General features: G+C 47.2%; 1 protein-coding gene across 27 annotated transcripts in view; it reads right to left on the bottom strand.

The window, feature by feature from the left end:
- Window positions 1–18,448, bottom strand: part of RAPGEF1 (Rap guanine nucleotide exchange factor 1) — a 159,641-nt gene that overhangs the window by 53,749 nt on the left and 87,444 nt on the right. For all 27 annotated transcript variants that reach the window (XR_012424236.1, XR_012424234.1, XR_012424235.1 and 24 more), the window contains 3 exons: window positions 14,051–14,229; window positions 9,291–9,447; window positions 636–724 (listed from right to left, as the gene is read on the bottom strand). Coding sequence is in view for 23 of the 27 variants with exons in the window: in XM_045373970.3 (XP_045229905.2) it covers window positions 636–724; window positions 9,291–9,447; window positions 14,051–14,229 (425 nt within the window). In the remaining 4 variants the exon portion in view is untranslated. The remainder of the gene's footprint in view (window positions 1–635; window positions 725–9,290; window positions 9,448–14,050; window positions 14,230–18,448) is intronic.

Here is an 18,448-nt window from a genome sequence, read left to right as displayed (position 1 = left end):
CTTGGCCAACATGGTGAAACCCTGTCTCTACTAAAAATACAAAAATTAGCCGGGCGTGGTGGCGTGCACCTGTAGTCCCAGCTACTTGAAAGGCTGAGGCAAGAGAATCGCTCTAACCTGAGAGGAGGTTGCAATGAGCCCAGATCGTACCACCGCATCCCAGCCTAAGCAACAGAGACTCTGTCTCAAAAACAAAACAAAAGCTCCAAATTTATGTTTTATATTTTTACCAGGAGCTTAGAGTAGAGATGAATATAAACCCTTACAACCATCGATGTCATCCTCAGTTTACTCTGGATCAAGCAAGAGTGCGCTCAAGTCAAAGTCCCCAAACCCAAGCCCTTAAAAGTTCTTTGTAATTATGAAACGAAGTTGCCCAGGAAAAGCACTGGTATGTGTCACTGGATGCGCTCACACATGATCCTTGGAAACAGTCACGCTGAAGAGTAAACTTGAGATGGGCAATACTTCAAGCCTGTGTGAAATATACACACAATGCTAACCACTGAAAAAGCAATATGGGCCTCCAGCAGCCCACCTTCATGCTGCCCACCCCCCAGGCCCTATCCTTGTCAAATGTAGAGACTTTGCCACTGAGTGTGACCCCTGCGACAGGAGGGTTAGTCAGCACCTACCCATCAGGCTTGCCAGCAGGGGAACTGGGCTTCACGGGGCTCGTCGGAGATGGACGTCCCTGCTTCTCGACGGTGAGCCTGACCAGCTCCTACCCCACAAGAAAAAGGCAATGAGCAAAGCTCCCGTCACCACTGAGTTTCCACAAGAAGGCAGGCAGGTGCTGTCTGTCCTCTGCTGCTGAGTCTCATTTCTGTGCCTACAGATTCTCCATGCGCCATAAACGCAAGAATCACTTGCCTTAGGTAATCTGCATGACTTCCCAAATGTCCCCGGTCCTCCAAAAATACCTTCATGGCATGTCAAGAAGTTTCAAATGCGTAAAGGCACTTCCTCTTGGAAGGGGAAATGGCAAACCCCAGAGTCTCAAAATGATTGTTTATCACACAAATTACAATACCCGGCAGAACAGATTCCCAGTCAGTTTGTTGGGGAATTACTCTGTTTCTAGTTCTCTAAAGTCACTAGATCGTGTGGCACTGGGTGGCTTCCCAAGGCGAGCTGGCCACAGGTGTGGTGGAGCAGCTAGCTGGTGGGGGTGGGTGGCGGCTGGTTGGGGTCCTTGTCAATGGAGAAGGAGTTAAGGGGAGATAACCCAGCAAAGAAATCACTTTAGAACCATTAACTGAGAAAAAAGAAAAGAAAAATAGCCTTTTTCAAATCATAGCAAAAGAAAAAAAAGGGAAGACCTAAGGGCCCATGTGGTTTTTTAAAAAAGATTAGAATGCATTTTCTCCCAGTTTGATGAGTTTTGACAACTGCATATACCCAAGTAAGTGCCACTAAAAACACAAAGAACATTTCCAGCCAATCTGCCCCGCCCCAACCGTTTTTTAACTTCCATTATCATAGATTACTTTTGCCTGTCCTAGAACTTTATATAAATGCAACCATATCATATATATACTTTTGTGTCCATTTTCTTTTTAAAAACAGCTTTATGGATATATAATTCATATGCCATCAAATTCACCCATTTAAAGTGTACGATTCAGTGGTTTTTAGTCTGTTCACAGAGTTGTGTGACCATTAGCACAATCAATTTTAGGACTTCTCATCACCCCAAAAGGAAACTCCACATTCCCCTCGACTCCCAGCCCCTGGCAGCCACCAATCCACTTCCTGTCCACACATCTTTGCCTGCTCTGTCCCCCAAGCTCAGCGTCAATGGCTGTGCTTCGTGTGTGCGAGGCGCCTGCTGCTAGTTGCCGGCAGTGTTCCCACGAGTGGATGCATCACAACTCCCCCCGCCTTCCTGTCGATGGACATCTGGCCAGGGCCTACGTGTTTCAGCAGGAAGCTGTTTCCAAGTTATAGAGGAGGTGGCAGCGGATGCCAGTGGGCAACACAGTAACCAGAGACCCTGAACCAGAGGCTGCCAAGCCTCTCGACTCAAAAACACCACACACCAAAATGGCAGTGTATGCTGCAAATAAGTCAGAGTCAGTTACCATCCTTCCCAGTGCAAGGGTTCTTTCGAAAACACAAAAACTAAAAGGTGAACACGCCAAAAAAAATATCAAACAAGAAAGTCACAGATACCAATGGTCAATAATCATAAGACATTCATCACTTTGGACGGCAACAAAATAGAAACTTCCAGATATAGTAGGTGGGAGCAGCGCTTCAGACAGCCTCTTCGGAGGGATGACTTATCAGTATTTATCAAAAGCCTTAAACATTTGCATTATGAGAATTTTGCACCAGGTGCAGTGGCTCATGCCTATAATCCTAGCACTTTGGGAGGCTGAGGCAGAAGGATGGCTTGAGCCCAGGGGTTCAAGGCTGCAGTGAACTGTAATCACACTCCAGCCTAGGTGAGAGATTAAGACTCTATCTCTTAAAAAAAGAATCTTGCCCAAGAAAAATGTCATGAATGTGTGCAAAAATCAAACCACAAAAGATGGTCATCACAGAGTATACATAAGATTATGTATCATTAATGTGATAATTTTGAATACTTCAATATCCCACAATTAAATATTTGATAATATGTACTGATTACATAAGTCATGACAGAACCAGACAATGGGCCAACCATTACATTGTTATTAAAAACAAAGTCACAACAAGAATATGCACTGTATCATGGAAAGATGCTGTAATACATTAAGTGGAAAAATAGTTCTAGGTGATATGCTGGTATATATTGCACGTTTTGTAAACAAAGCCAAATCAAGAATATATGTAATACAAAAAATATGGCTATGAAACACCCCTTTATTTTGTTCTTTTTCTATTTTCTAAATTTTCTGAAATGAACATATATTACTTCTGAAATAATAACTAAACAAGCAAACCCCCCCAAAACTAAATGCATCTATCAAACTCTTGGGCTCAAGTGATCCTCCTGCTTTGGCCTCCCAAAGTGTTGGGATTACAGGTGTGAGCCACCATGCCCAGCCAGGCATATCCACAGACACAGGTTCAGTGTTACCCTACTCTGTGACAGTTGTTATCCCATTCAGATGTCTATTCTTGAAGAACTGTGGAGAAGTAAAATCTCTAAGAGCCAAGTAATAGCAAGAAAGGAGAACCTTAATAGTTAGATGTCAGCATAATTTAGAAGTTAATATTTAAGGAGCAGTCATCTAGCTGGTGATTGATTACAAACAGGACAAGATAGAGGATGAGAGACTATACAATCAGGGAAGAGAGCAATTAGGACAGAGGCAGCTCCCCTGCACCCTATCACCTGGAGGAGGGGGGACGGTGGGAGACGCAGCTCTTCCTAAAAGCACAACGCCAGGCCCCAAAGAAGGGCATCACGGCCTTAAAGGGAGTTAAAGAGTGCCAGAACACAGTGCCCTGGACACCCCACTTTCAGATTCACTCTTCTTTACAAGCAGGGCGAAAGGAACAGAAAGAAGTCTGTGTTGTTTGCATCTGTTGATACAGGAAAACATTCCCGACTCTTCATTGATTCATGAGCAATTATAATTAGATCGTCATCTTTCTGGAGAGGCAGCTGTAAACTCAACTAATGAACGATGGCAAAAGAATCCTGGAATGACAGGCACACATGTGCAGGCAGGCGCCCGAATTCAAAGATGATGTCACGATCCCAATCACGCTCCCTACACTAGCTCGCATGGCCTACGCTTGAAAAGAGTATAAAAGGGGGCGGGCTGCTTTTTAAATTTACCACCTATCTCCCCGCCTAGACAGAAGGTCTTTAGTCTTGACTTGCCTTAACTATCACAGAAGAGAAACCCTAAAATGTGCACATATCTAGCTACTGTGCTAACACCCTAATCTCATTGAAAGCTGACCATTTACAACTTGGCATGAGCCCAATACCTCCTACTGAAGGTAGAATTTTTTTTGAGAGGGATGTCAGACTTTTTTTTTTTTTTTTTTTTTTTTTTTTTTTGAGACGGAGTCTCGCTCTGTCGCCCAGGCTGGAGTGCAGTGGCCAGATCTCAGCTCACTGCAAGCTCCGCCTCCCGGTTCATGCCATTCTCCTGCCGCAGCCTCCCGAGTAGCTGGGATTACAGGCGCCCGCCACCTCACCCAGCTAGTTTTTTGTATTTTTTAGTAGAGACGGGGTTTCACCGGGTTAGCCAGGATGGTCTCGATCTCCTGACCTTGTGATCCGCCCGTCTCGGCCTCCCAAAGAGCTGGGATTACAGGCTTGAGCCACCGCGCCCAGCCAGATGTCAGACTTTTTAATTGTCCTGAGGCACAAGTTAGAAAAGACTGAAAGACCAGGCGCGGTGGCTCACTCCTGTAATCCCAGCACTTTGGGAGGCCGAGGTGGGTGGATCACGTGTAGGTCAGGAGATCGAGAGCACGGTGAAACCCCGCCCCTACTAAAAATACAAAAAATTAGCCGGGCGCGGTGGTGGGCGCCTGTAGTCCCAGCTACTCGGGAGGCTGAGGCAGGAGAATGGTGTGAACCCGGAAGGCAGAGTTTGCAGTGAGCCGAGATCGCGCCACTGCACTCCAGCCTGGTCAACAGAGCGAGACTCCGTCTCAAAGAAAAAAAAAAAAAAAAGACTAATAAAAAGGCCAGGCGTGGTTGCTCATGTCTGTGATCCTAGCACTTTGGCAGGCCGAGATGAGTGAATCACTCGAGCCCAGGAGTTCAAAACCAGCCTGGGCAACATGGTAAAACCCTGTCTTTACCAAAAAAAAAAAAAAATTAGTTGGACGTGGTGGTATGCACCTGTGGTCCCAGCTACTCAGGAGGCTGAGAATGGAGGATCACTTGAATCCAGAAGGTAGAAGTTGCAGTGAGCACAGATTGTGCCATTGTTGCACTCTAGTCTGGGTGACAGAGTGAGACTGTCTTGGGGGAAAAAAAAAAAAAGACTGTAAGAGACTACTCTAGAGTCTATGTCTACAACAGTGACTGGAAACTCCCGGCTGGTCACTGAAAATCAGTTTTCAAAAGTCAAAAACGGTATTTGGAAAAGTAGCTCTCCAAATATGTAATACTTTACTGCCATGTTCATTTTATTCATATTGAAAATGATTATAGGCCTGGCGCAGTGGCTCACGCCTGTCATCCCAGCACTTTGGGGGGCCCTAGGCGAGCGGATCACTGGAGGTCAGGAGTTCAGCCTGGCCAACATGGTGAAACCTTGTCTCTACTAAAGATTAAAAAATTAGCCGGGTGTGGTGGTGGGTGCCTGTAATCCCAGCTACTGTAATCTCCTGCCGAGGCAGGAGAATCACTTGAACCCTAGAGGTGGAGGTTGCAGCGAGCTGAGATCACGCCTGGGCAACAAGAGTGAGACTCCGTCTCAAAAAAAAAAAAAAAAAAAAAAAGAAAGAAAGAAAATAATCACAGAGAAGGAAGGGCTTAAATGACCTTTGACAAATCAAAATACAGCTCTGGTGCTCAAGTAAGAGAGGAAATTAACTGGTCAAGTTGGAAAGAGGTGGGGTACTGATTTCAAAAGGTCATGCTGGGATATCTCTTTGACCTTGAGTGGCTCAGCCCCCCAACATCCAGGTGCTAGACTGGGTGTGGTTTTCAGAGAAAAACATTGAGGGTCTTTAAATTCCTCAGATTTCCATCCTTCAAGAGGCATAACCACCTCTGAGCTACAGGCTCCCGGTGGAAAAGCAGCCCCAGAACCTAACGAGGTGACAGGGGTCTATCTCTTACCTGAGATTATAAGACTACCTGGAAGAGAGCCATCATCACCGTCAAAAATGGTCACCGTGAGCCATTAGAAATGAACACTTCTCCAAGCAACACTGTTTCCCCACTGCCTCCTGGTTAACCTAGTTCTTACCAGGTACTTTATATACTTTATCTTACTGAATCTCTCCTCAAATCTTCAGGGCAAATATTTTAAAACCTACTTGAAACTCAGGGAAGTAACTTGCCCAAGGTTATACAGCTTGAACAAGTGGCATTTATGTGGAGGCTTAAATGATAAATGCTACTACCCATTCAGGGACAAAACCAAAGTAATCCTGTTTTATAACACATGTTCAGTCATTCAAAAAAAAGGGGAAAGACTCCCTTGAACAACTGAATGGGTTACGTAAACGATGGTGAGTCAGTGTAAAGCAGCGTCCAGCCCCCCCTCCAGTGGGCTGTCGACAGCGTTTCCCCTCTGCACAGCTCCGGCCCCTCCCAGCTGCAGGAGGCTCTCTCACGCTACCAGGGCATGGGCTTGTACGGTGTCCCAGGCCTGAAGGGTCGGCGAGAGACGTTGGAAGTCACAGCTGGCTTGTGGGTGGGAGTGCAGAGAATCCCGTCCTCCCGTGGGAGGTAGCTCGGATGACATGGTGCCCAGGAGCCGGGGAGGGGGCAGCGGGTTGGGGTGGAAATCATGCCCTTGCCACTGACTCTACTGCTCCACCTGGGCCTGAGTCTCCACACCTGTGAAAGGGGTAAGGGGCAGCCATTCATGCCTACTATGGAGGGTTGTCATGAGTATAAAGTGAGGATAATGTACAAAAAGCACCCAATAAATGTTAGATATTATTACTATTAGACAATAACAACAAATGCCAACATCATAATGTCTCGATCACTCTCACTGCCTGTAATGACTCCAGCACGAAAAGCTCCCAGCCACAGGCAGCTCCTGTCCATCCTCCAGATGCTGGCCTGTCTCTTCCTCGGGGAAGCGTCTCTGATCACCCTGAGAAACGAAGGTCATCATACCCTTTCATCGCACCCTGTGCCATCTCCCTTGGCAGCGCTATATCACATGGGTGTGCCTTTGTGTTTATGGTCCTGTCCTCCTTAGACTTTAAGTGCCATAGGGCAGGGTCTGGGCCAGCTTTGCTCATATTCCCATTCTCTCTCACTGCCTGGCACACAGAAGGTTCTCACTAAATGCTTCTTGAATAAATGAAACAAAACTGAATTTGTAAAGCTTCTCATCTAGAGAATCTTTGTTCTGGCTGAACTATTTTTAAAGCAATTGTGGAAAAGTTATTTGCTCCAACATTGACAGGTTCATAATCTATAGGTTTCTCTCTCTTGTTTTTTTGTCCCAGTCACTTTGAAAAATCAAGGAAATTTTTCTTTCAGACATGCCTTTCAACTAATGAAGTGGTGCTGTAATGACTCCACAGAGGAAATGTACTTGGGACTGTCACAAAGCTTTATGAGTGGAAACTCACTCTCCTCCGTTTTGGCTACTCTAACTTGTGAACATCTCATCAGAATCAATTTGATAGGAGGAAACCTTAATAATGTTACCTGAAAAATAACAATTTTCAATAATAGCATTTTCAGAAGCCTGGACAGGAACAGCAGGGATGGGTGAGCCAGAGTGACTCGGGACTGCTGATAAAGCCCCAGGCCATGTCCCACTCTGCCCTGCTGAACCCAATGTGCTACTGTGGGGACCAGACAGGATAACGTACGTGCCTGTCCTCCAAATCCTGGAAAGGGCCGTCGGATCTGATCACAACAGCCACCCTGGGCTACATCCTTGAGTCTCGCTGCCCTAAGCAGACACTAGTAACTTTTTGGAATGAAGGGAACACGGGCAGGCTGGGCACGGTGGCTCACGCCTGTAATCCCAACACTTTGGGAGGCCGAGGTGGGCGGATCACCTGAGGTCAGGAGTTCGAGACCAGCCTGACCAACATAGTGACCCCATCTCTACTAAAAATACAAAATTAGCTGGGTGTGGTGGTTCATACCTGTAATCCCAGCATCTCGGGAGGCTGAGGCAGGAGAATCACTTGAACCTGGGAGGCAGAGGTTGCAGTGAGCCAAGATTGCACCACTGCACTCCAGCCTGCGTGACAGAGCGAGACTCCATCTCAAAGAAAAAAAAAAAAGGAGAACATGGGGGAATTCAGAGGAAAATACTGATGTCATCTAGGCAAGCCCCCTTTACATGAACTCCATGACCCCAGCAGACACATCACCTCCCCTTAAATGCTGCTGGGGGTGGAGGGCCACCCAGATGTCCTGGCAAACACACATTTCATTCTGGAGCAATTTTCAATGCTGAGCAATGCTTTCTCAGCCTCTCTCTGTAATTTAAGCCCTTTGGGGGTCCTTATTCTACTCTCCAGAGCTGCTGGGGAATGTTAAGCCAAGGAGACAGCTTTCAGGAATTTGTTAGCCTGGTTGAGTGGGAAGGAATTGTTTTGACCTGGGGTAAATACCTCAGCTATAATTGTGGACTGAGGGGTCCAGAAAAGAGAGGGACGCAGGTTTTTTCAAGCCAAGAGATCTGTTTACAAAGCATGCATCTAGCACCACATAATTAATAATAAATAGCAGCTAAGGCCTGACTGCTCCATATGTGCCAGGTGCTGTTCTAGAAGCATTATGTGTATTGACTAGTGTAATTTTTCCTATAACCCTGCAATGCACGATGCTATTATTATCCCTATTTTATAAATGAGTTACTTAAGGTGCAGAGCAGTTGAGTAAATTATTCAAGTTCACAGACTAGCAAGTGATAAACTTGGGATTCAAATCTATCCAGGTGCTAAGGCTGGCCCCCTTTCTACTACATTATACGGCCTCACACAATAGCGGGGTTTCCACTGTCCTGCTGCCTGCAGCCCTGGCCCTGACCCAAAGGCCCTTACCTGGTTCATGTCCAACATTCTGTCTTGCTCCCCATCCACTAGGACTTATTTTCTCTATTAGGATTTGTCCCCCTGACCCCAATTCCAGACCCTCTATGGCCTTTGCTTCCCATCTTAACTAGGATTCATAATTTCTTACGCCGTTTCTGACTTCTCTGGATAGCAAATACACAGACCACATCATGGACATCAAGTAAATATAGAAAGTTCCATTTCTTACTCAACTCGCTCCTGCTTTTCTACCAAGAATCCTAGAAGTTCCCAGAATATGAAAAGGTAGCGCTGACATGACATGCTGGGAGCTTTGCTTAAAGTCATTGTGAAAACGATCTCCATTGTATTTTGTCTAGCTGGTAAGCATGCTCAGCCAGCACGATGCTACGAAGGCTCACTGAAGATTTAATGCAATGCTCAGTAAGGGCTGACTGCTCTGGGCAGCTTTTCCATAAGAGCCATTTGCACCAGTCCTGAGAGAAGTAAGTAGTTATGGGATACAGCGCACCAACACCAGAGACGCAGAAAGACATTCTAATGTTTGAAGGTTGGGAGCAAGATCTTATGTGACAAGCATCAGCAGGCAGGTTGCTCTTAAGTCCCTGACCGGGACGGTCTGGAACCTGCACCGGTACCTTCACTCCATCCAGCACGGCCTTGATGACCCCCTTCACAGTCGTCACCATCTCCTTGTCTTCTGAGTTCACACCTTCCAGCATCACTTGGTCAGACCAGCGAATGAGGTTGGCGAGACTTTGGTACACTCGGCTATAGCAGGAAGAGAGGGCTGAGCTACAGGGAAGAGAAAAATTGAAAAAAAGAAAACCTAAAGCACGACCATCACTTAGCACAGAGCCAGCTTCTTGGTGACGAGGTGTGTTTCTCCATCTTTCTTTGTGCAAAATCCACACCGCCTTTGAATAAGCAAACTTCTCCCATGAGCCCTTTTCCTTACATCCAACAAAGATTTTGTGGAGCTTTATATTCTAATCTGTGTTTCAAAATTTTTTCATTTCCAAAATGGAACATTACAAAAATTCCACCACGATAGTTAAGATGCTTTTTCGAACTTCACATCCTTCTACAAGATTCTGATCACATGTCTCGAGGAGTGCCCCATCTCCCCCTCCTTCTAGCTGCTAATCACTAGACCAGGTCCAGGGAGTGTATACTGACTATCAGCAATTAGAATAAAATCTATTTTAGATGTGCCACAAGGAGCCGACAGGTTTGCGGGATTTTAACAGTCATGAGCTCAAAACAGGTCTGCGGTTTATTAGAACTCCTCCGTCAGGGGGCCAGCTTCATCATCCTCTGCACTATAACCATGAGACAGACGTCAGAAGCACACGAATGAAGACTATTTTGAGAATAGTAAATCGGGGCGAGGGGGCCTGTGAGATGGTGGTGGGGATGTGAAGGTGGGAATGTAGGTGAGTGTGTGTGTATGTGTGTGTGTGTGTGTGTGTGTCTGTGTGTGTCGCACCACGCTACCAGTTATACTGCGATGCCAGCGCCCATGAACAGAAGCCCTGAGTGCCTCAGTGATTGTAGAGTAGCAGCCGAATGGAGGTGTTTACATCTTTCACATATTTTTAAATAACTAATTTCCCTAGGAATTGTGGAATTATTTTTCCATTTCAAACAATTGTAACAGAGGAAGAGCAACAATATAGAAAATTTATGTGCTGAAACCTCTAGTCCAAAAAAAAAACAACCACCAAAATGATGCAGACATTTAGGAGCCAAAGATGTAACTTTGAGGAAAATATATAATATTGTAAGATATGATTTAAATAGGTTCTAAAACCAAAGCCATTTAAAACAAACATGTGAACCAAATAGTGCTTTAATGAGAAGCTCTTCAGAATCAGGTAAGGAGGAAACAATTATTGCAAGGGACCTAAAGTTTCCATTTAGCCAGGCGTTCCACTCTGCATGTTCCAACAGAAGAAAAGGGTGGAAAGCAAACTTTCTTTTTCTTTTGAAAAGAATGAAAGCAAACTTATCAAGTCCATTAGAAACAAACAAACAAAATTCCCAAAGGAGCCCCGAGAAAGCCAGGATTGGGCTACTTTAGAAGATGATATGGATGGAAAGTATTTGTTGTTGGAACTCCTCTCTTAGGAAAGAGGATGGAGAGGGGAAAACAAAGACCCTGCAGTCTCTCCTGGGGTTTTGGACCAGAGCTGATCTCATCCTGCAGGGGAATGTGCTTCTAACGGCTGGGCTGGACCTCGCGCTGCTTCCTGGCAAGGCCAGGTGAGGCCTCTTGACAGAAGCCTGTGGCCTTCCCGAGGTGCTGCAGGAGGATTCCACTGGAGAAAGCATCTCACTGTTACACTGCTAGTAACAGTGAGGTGAAAGAGGGGGAAACACTTTTATGCACTACTTCCTTTCTGCCTGCATTGGATGCTAACGTTTCCCTGAAGGTGCTGGAAATGTCCAGCCTTCCTGTCATTAGCTTGGAAGCAGAAGATTCCTGTGTCAAGGGGCTAAGACATAAGAAAGGAAGGAGAGTTGAGGACTATAAAAATGCCATCTGAGGCCCAGCTGCTGGCTCATTTCCACCATGGAGCAAAGCCCTCTGCGTGTGACGAGTGTAACTGTTGCTCTCACATGGGCCTCCGGGTGCCTCACTCAGGAATCCTCCATTCACAGCTCATGCTAAGAGCCAGCTGCTTGTTGGAGGCCAGCTTATCACCGTCCCAGGAACTGAGGTGAGGGCGGCAAAGGGCCTGCTTGCAAGGACCCGCCTCGCAGAAGAAACGGGAAAGGACCTTCCAGCTCGCAAACTGCCCTTAGGGAGGAAAGAGATAATGCAAAGCATCTAAAAGGAGCATCTGAGGAGGTATTTCCAATCACTGCGGGAGACCAAAAACCACCTCCACTAGCCTGGAAGAATTTCAGAAGGAAAACCCCTTCAATGGGATTAGTCAGAGGACTACCAGAAAACAAACCGTATTTCATGGGTCCTTACAGCCACACCCAGGCACTTCCCATTTTCTCCTCTAAGAAATGGTTATAGACATTCAAGGTCAATTCAGAGCCACGCCTCAACAGACAAAAAATACCCCCAGCCATTACCATGTGACTTGATCGATTCTTACCCAGAGTATGCAAATGACCTCCAAGCAGCGCCCTGGATCCAGGAAGCAAGACTCCTAGCAGCACCACACTCTGGGTGTGAGGGTCCAGGGGACACTATCCCGGACTCTCCCAAAGAGGCTTAGTGCCTGAGGGCGCAGGGTGAAGTGATCACTCCCCTCTTCCCACTGTTCCCCTCTCGTCCACGCCCTAGGACGGATACCCTCTGCCCATGACTGCCCGAGTCGCTGCCCTCCCCTCCCTGGGACACACCAGGCCCAGTGGCCTCAGTTCCTTTGCTCTTGTTCTCCTGCCCCCACTGCTAATCCAACTGCTGCTTTCCCTCAGGTCGGGCTCCGAGAACTACCCAGTCGAGGTTTCATCAGATCAAATCCAACACCCGTGTAGCTCTCCTTTCTTCAAACTCCAACAGAGCTTCCTCTCTGTGCCATAAAACAAGGGCTGTATCATAGAACCGAGGGAGCTGATTTGTTTCAACTAGGCTTTAACTCTTCCAAGGCAGAGACTACCACATGAGACTAGGTCCACAAGAACATGTTCTAAAAGGGCATCCATACATCTGACTGTGGCATGATGTCGCCATTCACTTCCAGGAGCCCAGCACCGAACCCTTCTACGAGCTGAAGCTGGATTGACTCTGGGAAAGACAGAGTGAAGACAAGCATGTCCTGCTTCCTCCCCGTCACCAACCAGTGCCAGCGAGCTTCTGGCCAGAAGACCACAATCTCCACGGGTCAGCTGAAAGTCCAGGGTGGAAGCCCCAGGGCAGGGAGTTATTTGTAAATAAAGACACTATTTGCTTTATCCCCCAGAAGAAGAAAACTATGAACTTCATTGCCAAGTTCTGAAAGCAGTTCATAAAAGCTTAGCCTCACGGGGCTAAATGAACACTAAGCCATCTTGGGGAACTGTGACAGAGAAGCATTTATCCTGAACAGGTACCATGGAAGAAAAACAAAAAATGCGCCAGCCTCTTAAGAAAAAGCTCCTGCTGGGCTTTCATTTCAGATTACATTTGGTACTGCTTTTCTTTTCACATTTAACAATAAATACAGGACAAGCTGCTAACTAACCTGTAAGAGGAAAATGCACTCCAGCAATGAAAGTATTACCCAACAAAAGCTTCCTGGGGCAAAGGCTGGCTCCATGTCCCCTGCACGGAGTGCTTGTAATTTTACGTTGCCTCAGCATCTGTTTTAAAATATGTTTAGTTTTCTCATACCAGAAGTAGGGCAAACGAACCCTTGACAAGGTTCCTAATACTACATCCCACCTGACTGGCTCTAGCCAGTGGCCAGCTAGAAACTTATAAGCATCTCTGCCCGCCAGCAGGCTGGCTCCTGGCTTACCTACTGCTCCTTTAGACAGACCATTTGTCTGAGAACTTAAAGTAACCACCTCTTAGTCACAGGCTGCGCCTCCTGAATGCATGCCTGCTTGCTTTAAACCCACCAATTAAAGCTCACTGCAGGAGGCCTGCTGGGATAAGGCCCGCCCCAGACCCAATAACCCCAGTAACGGCACTGGTCCACAGGGTCCCTTCTCTCTCTCCCAGCTTGTGCTTCTTCGCCTCCCCGTGCAGCCTCCAGGCTGCTGTGTAACCCCCAAGGTCTAAGGTACTAGAAAACTCTTAGCTTGTGAGCCTGCAGTCCAGCCCCTAACAGTGAAGCCTGCGAAGAGCCTCATGCAGGTGGAGGCCCTGCTGGTGCTCTTCAGTCTGGGCCTCGGGTGATGACTGGAAACAGTAGCTTCCAGCTGACAGATAATGAAACTCAAAAAGTTTCATTCAAAACAGGCTCCCCCTACCCGCAGTGAATCCAGGCTCCAAGTCTGGGAGGTGTCCTGGCTTGACACAGTTAAGTGCTGCGCGGCCCATGCTCTAACAGGGGCTTCCCTACCTGCCTCTCTTGGCCTAATCATCTAAGCAGCTGGACACTGATAGGACTGAGTGGACATGTTAGGTGATTGAGGGCTTCAGGAGAAATGTATCCAAACCAATGTGACTACTGCCCATGAGCTAAGGCAAAGAAATGACCACAAACTTACACTGTGACCACATCCCTAGGGATGGCAGAGATGTGTCCCGGGCTTCAGAAGTAATAGTGACCTCAACTCTGAGATGGCATCAAGGGACAGTTGTGGGGGGATGGGCCAGGGGAAGGATGCCGGGTGATGGAGTCCTTTTCCTGACTGTTCCTAGGAACCTTGAGTTTCCAGTGCCACCAAACCAAGAGGCCTCTAAGGCTTCCATTGTTCTGACACAGCCAAGGACTTCAGAGCCACTCACCTGTGCTGAATTCGAGGATCGTTCTGCACCAGGGGTAAGATGGCCTCCAGCACCTTGCTGGCTGACCCTGGAAGCATCTCCAGTACCTTCTTATCAATTGCCATTTTGTCCACAATGGTCTTAAAGTAGCGCAGGGCACTGACCACTTCCTTCTCTTTCTCCTCCAGCCAGCTCAGGTTCTGAAAGGAGACGTTCAGCATAAGGAGGAGGAGAGAGATTAAAGGGAGCTATTTTGAAAAAAAAATAAAGGAACATTTTCTTTAAACCAGCTTGAGATCGATAGGAATGGAAAGGCTCTTGCTACAGAAACCAAGCCAGGTCATTTTTCTAAGGACTGTAATCAGGAGACAGAGGGTAGAGCTGAAGGAAGAAGGGGGCTTGGACCAAGAAAGCTCATTCAGAAATTTCTGAATTCCCTTTCCAGACCCTGAGGTCTTGAAAACCACTTCTCCTCCTGTCTGTCCTCATCAGCCACACTGACAGACCACCACTAACCCCATTAAGTAGAGTGAGGACTAATTTGCTGATGACTTGGAGAAGCAACAGTCAAGGCCCATATCCTGTAAATCACATCAAGAAACTCCAGGCTTTTGTTTCAAAGATCTGAGGGACTGTGTAAGACCAGTCCGGGGCATGAGGGGCTGAAACCCATTCCCTGAGGACTCCTCACTAGGTTCCCAGATTGTTCACCCCACTGAAGCCCCCACTCAAGGAAATGATATGCTATTCCTAAAGGTCCTGGAAGCTCCCAGAGCTAGAAGGGGCAGGAAGTCTGGGGAGAGAAGGCAGAGAAGCCAGAGCAGATGACACTGCTTCTCAAGATTCAATGACTACTCATGCAGTGGGCACCAGCAGCATTCATGCTCCCTCTGCTCCTGAGAGAAAGAGAAAATACAGAGCCCTGCGCTTTCCAGTGCTTAAGCCACAACCCCAAGCTTTTCTCCCTGATCATGGGGGGCCTTGGATCCAGTTGGTGGGTCTACACACCCCTTTCGTTCTTCTCTCCAACTTCCCCTCTACTTGCCCAGATGTCAATGATCCAGGTCTCAGCTGGCTGGCAGGGGAAGGAGGCTGACAGTAATCTACAGAAATGGAGTCTCTGAACCTGTTCTGGTTTGGGAGGTTGTCCTTTAAAAAAAAAAAATAGTAGTCTACAGAATGGATAAATCCCAAAATGGACAGTGTACTCAAGTAGTCAATTACATGTCTAGTGCAAATTAAGAGGGGCGTGTATGAGGCAAACAGCCACCTGCAGGATCCCAGAAGTCTAGAGGATGTAAATAAAAACAACTGAGGGCAACAAGATAATTTCTAGAAAAAGATGATTTAAACAATATAAATATACAAACAAATGGTAGAAATTAATAAAAAGTGCTTATGATTCTGAACACTAGCTCTTTTCTTCTAAAATAGTGCAGACTGGCCAGGTGAGGTGGCTCACACCTATAATCCCAGCACTTTGGGAGGCCAAGGCGGGCAGATCACTTCAGCCCAGGAGTCAAGACCAGCCTGGGCAACATAGTGAGACACCGTCTCAATTAAAAAAATAAAACAAAGTTTAAAAAAAGGTGCAGAATATCATTTAAAATATAAAACAGTTCAATAGTGGAGGCTTTTATTTCACGGGAACGTCAAAAGAAAAATCTATACATGGCTACTTTTAGTCAGACAATGTGCAAAAGACCGGGTCATTTCTTCCATCCAGTCTTTCCCAGAAGGTGTCCCACAGACCGGAAGACACAATTCTCCGCTGGTGGCGGAAGTGCCCCCTCCTCATCCCCATCCCTGGGTCCTGCACCCTGGCTTTATTCTTCTCTTTTCACTACCTGACAGATTTGTTTATGGTCTGTTTCTAAGAGGCTGGGCGCTTGCTTTTCCACCTTGTGGACCAGAGCTCTCTGCTTCATGTCATCTGCCTGGGGCAGGGAGGAACCTGAGTGTGAAGCAGTCGCAGTGCCGACAGACCTCAGATGTGCCTAAAGCCACGGTCAGCCAGGCAAGAAGAGGACTATGACAGTAACACTGCCACCTTAGCACATCAGAAAGTGTTAGAGACCACCAATGATGAAATTTGGTGAGGAACACGAAACATTTTAAGAAAATGTGTCATCAGGTTTGCTGGGGAGAAAGTGGCTAATCTGAAGATGGGAGGCACTCGAAAGCGGCAACGCATTTCAGAGCAGAGAGTTTTTCTGCCATTGCGGAGAGATCAAATCAGCCGTTTGAGAGTCAGGCTGCTTGGCCGGGTGCGGTGGCTCACGCCTGTAATCCCAGCACTTTGGGAGGCCGAGACGGGTGGATCACGAGGTCAGGAGATTGAGATCATCCTGGCTAACACGGTGAAACCCCGTCTCTACTAAAAAATACAAAAAACTAGCCGGGTGACGTGGCAGGCGCCTGTAGTCCCAGCTACTTGGGATGCTGAGGCAGGAGAATGGCGTAAACCCGGAGGCAGAGCTTGCAGTGAGCTGAGAGCTGGCCACTGCACTCCAGCCTGGGTGGCAGAGCGAGACTTCATTAAAAAAAAAAAAAAAAAAAAAAAAGGGTCAGGCTGCCCTGGGCTCCTCCTAAAGGAGCCAACAATGTAATGTAGTACAGCCAGGCTGCCTCCGAGAACTCAGATTCCATTCCCAGAATTAATGGCCTCTGAGTGTTGTGCATTCTCCAGCCTTTCAGCTGTCAAGCTGGGGCTCCTTGTGAATGCAGCTGGCAGTGAGAGTTCACAGCTACACACCCACATCCAGCACTGGTTTGGACTGGGGACTCCATGCCTTGGCTTTGCTGAAGGTGCCTCGTTGCATAACCTGAAGGCAGGTGCGTTCACCTGTGCACCCCTCCTGCTGTGAGGGATGGGTTGCCATCATTGGTCCACATAAGCCTGGAAACTAAATCAGGCTGTCCGTGTCTGGGGATGGCTTAGAGACAAGGCCAACTACTGGGCTTCGGGCTTGTCATGCACAAAATGGGGAGAATAACATCTGCCCCGTGTAACTAAAGAGGTGACTGTGGTGGACTGAATGAGAATGCATATGGAAGTGGTTCACAACATTTAACAGGCACTATACCAACACCAGAGACCATATACCTGCCAGTAATAAAGCAGAGAAACAGGGCCTAGGATGGGAACATCTGAAAGGGAAGAAACAGGCCAGATCGTAGCTGCCATTCATCGGGGACATGGAGGCACCCACTGTGCTATGGATTTTATATAGGCTATTTTGCTTGAAGGTTACAACCACCCTGTGAAGTGGATACTATTATTTCACAGGTGGGGAAACTGAGGTTTGGTGGGTTGTAGGGGAGGTTAAGCAACTTGCCCAAGGCCACACAGCTGTAGTGACAGATACAGAATTTGAACTTGGTCTGTCTGAGTTCAGAGTCTGGAGAGATGGAGAGGAGAAGAAAGACTAGATCAGAAATGTGCTGAAGTTAAAAGGTTGACTTGAGATCCCCTGGTCTAAAGATCTCATTTAATAAACGAGTAAACTAAGACCCAGATGGCAGAGGTGGACAGAAAACCCCCATTGCCTTTCCGGCCCCGTGGGTCATATTCATTCCTGACGCCCAGGCTGTGGCTCCACAGCCATGTGCCATCACAGGAGACGGCGGGGAAGAGGGTGAGGAACACTGGCCCTCCTCTCCAGATACTTCTCTCCCCACAGCTGTGCTGCATCCGGGACACCCCATCTTGCCCTGTCACTTCTTGTCCCATCTGCAGCCCTGGTGCCTCCCCTCTCCACAGCAACGCAAGCCTCATTTCCACACTATAGGACAGTGTATCCGGAAAATGTGGGTTAAGCTGGGGAGTGAGGGGAGGGCAAGTCACAATCAGTATAACAAAAAACTAGAATTGTAGGATTTTAAAAAAAAATGGCAAAGCAACATCATTCTCCATTAGCCCAGGACAGTGAGGCCTAGGAAGAAGACATGGCTAACACAGACATTGGTTACAATGAGAGCACCAAATCACCACCTGCCACCAGACTGTCCGGCAGCAGCAGCTCCCTGCTTCTATTTCATCATAAGATCTGAAGAGCTGAAGGGGAAGGGCTTTCAGGAATTCACCCAAGAGCCCTGGGATCCAACTTCTGTCCAAATGCCCTCAGAGGTGGGGCACTCACACCTCCCAGGACCCCCTGATCACTGCTCATTGTAATTATACCTTTGGACTCCCAGTATGTGGCTAAACTTCCTCTACTACTTTAGCACTGCAGCTTACTGCCAGACTTGTTAAAAGGTTGCAAAAAAGTTTAGAAGTTCATCACAATGTACTTTGAATTTTAAAATTCACTAAGAAGATGCAAGAGACTGCTAATATGGAATCAGTCTGGGAAGACAACAGAATATAGTGAGAAAAACAGATTTTGATGAAGAAAATGTGCACCGGGGCCAACACTG

The sequence above is a fragment of the Macaca fascicularis genome, chromosome 15, assembly GCF_037993035.2.
Source record: "Macaca fascicularis isolate 582-1 chromosome 15, T2T-MFA8v1.1".
In the NCBI taxonomy this organism is placed as follows: Eukaryota; Metazoa; Chordata; class Mammalia; order Primates; family Cercopithecidae; genus Macaca; species Macaca fascicularis.
The sequence above is the reverse complement of the archived record's forward strand: the minus strand, read 5'-3'. Positions and strand labels throughout refer to the sequence as shown.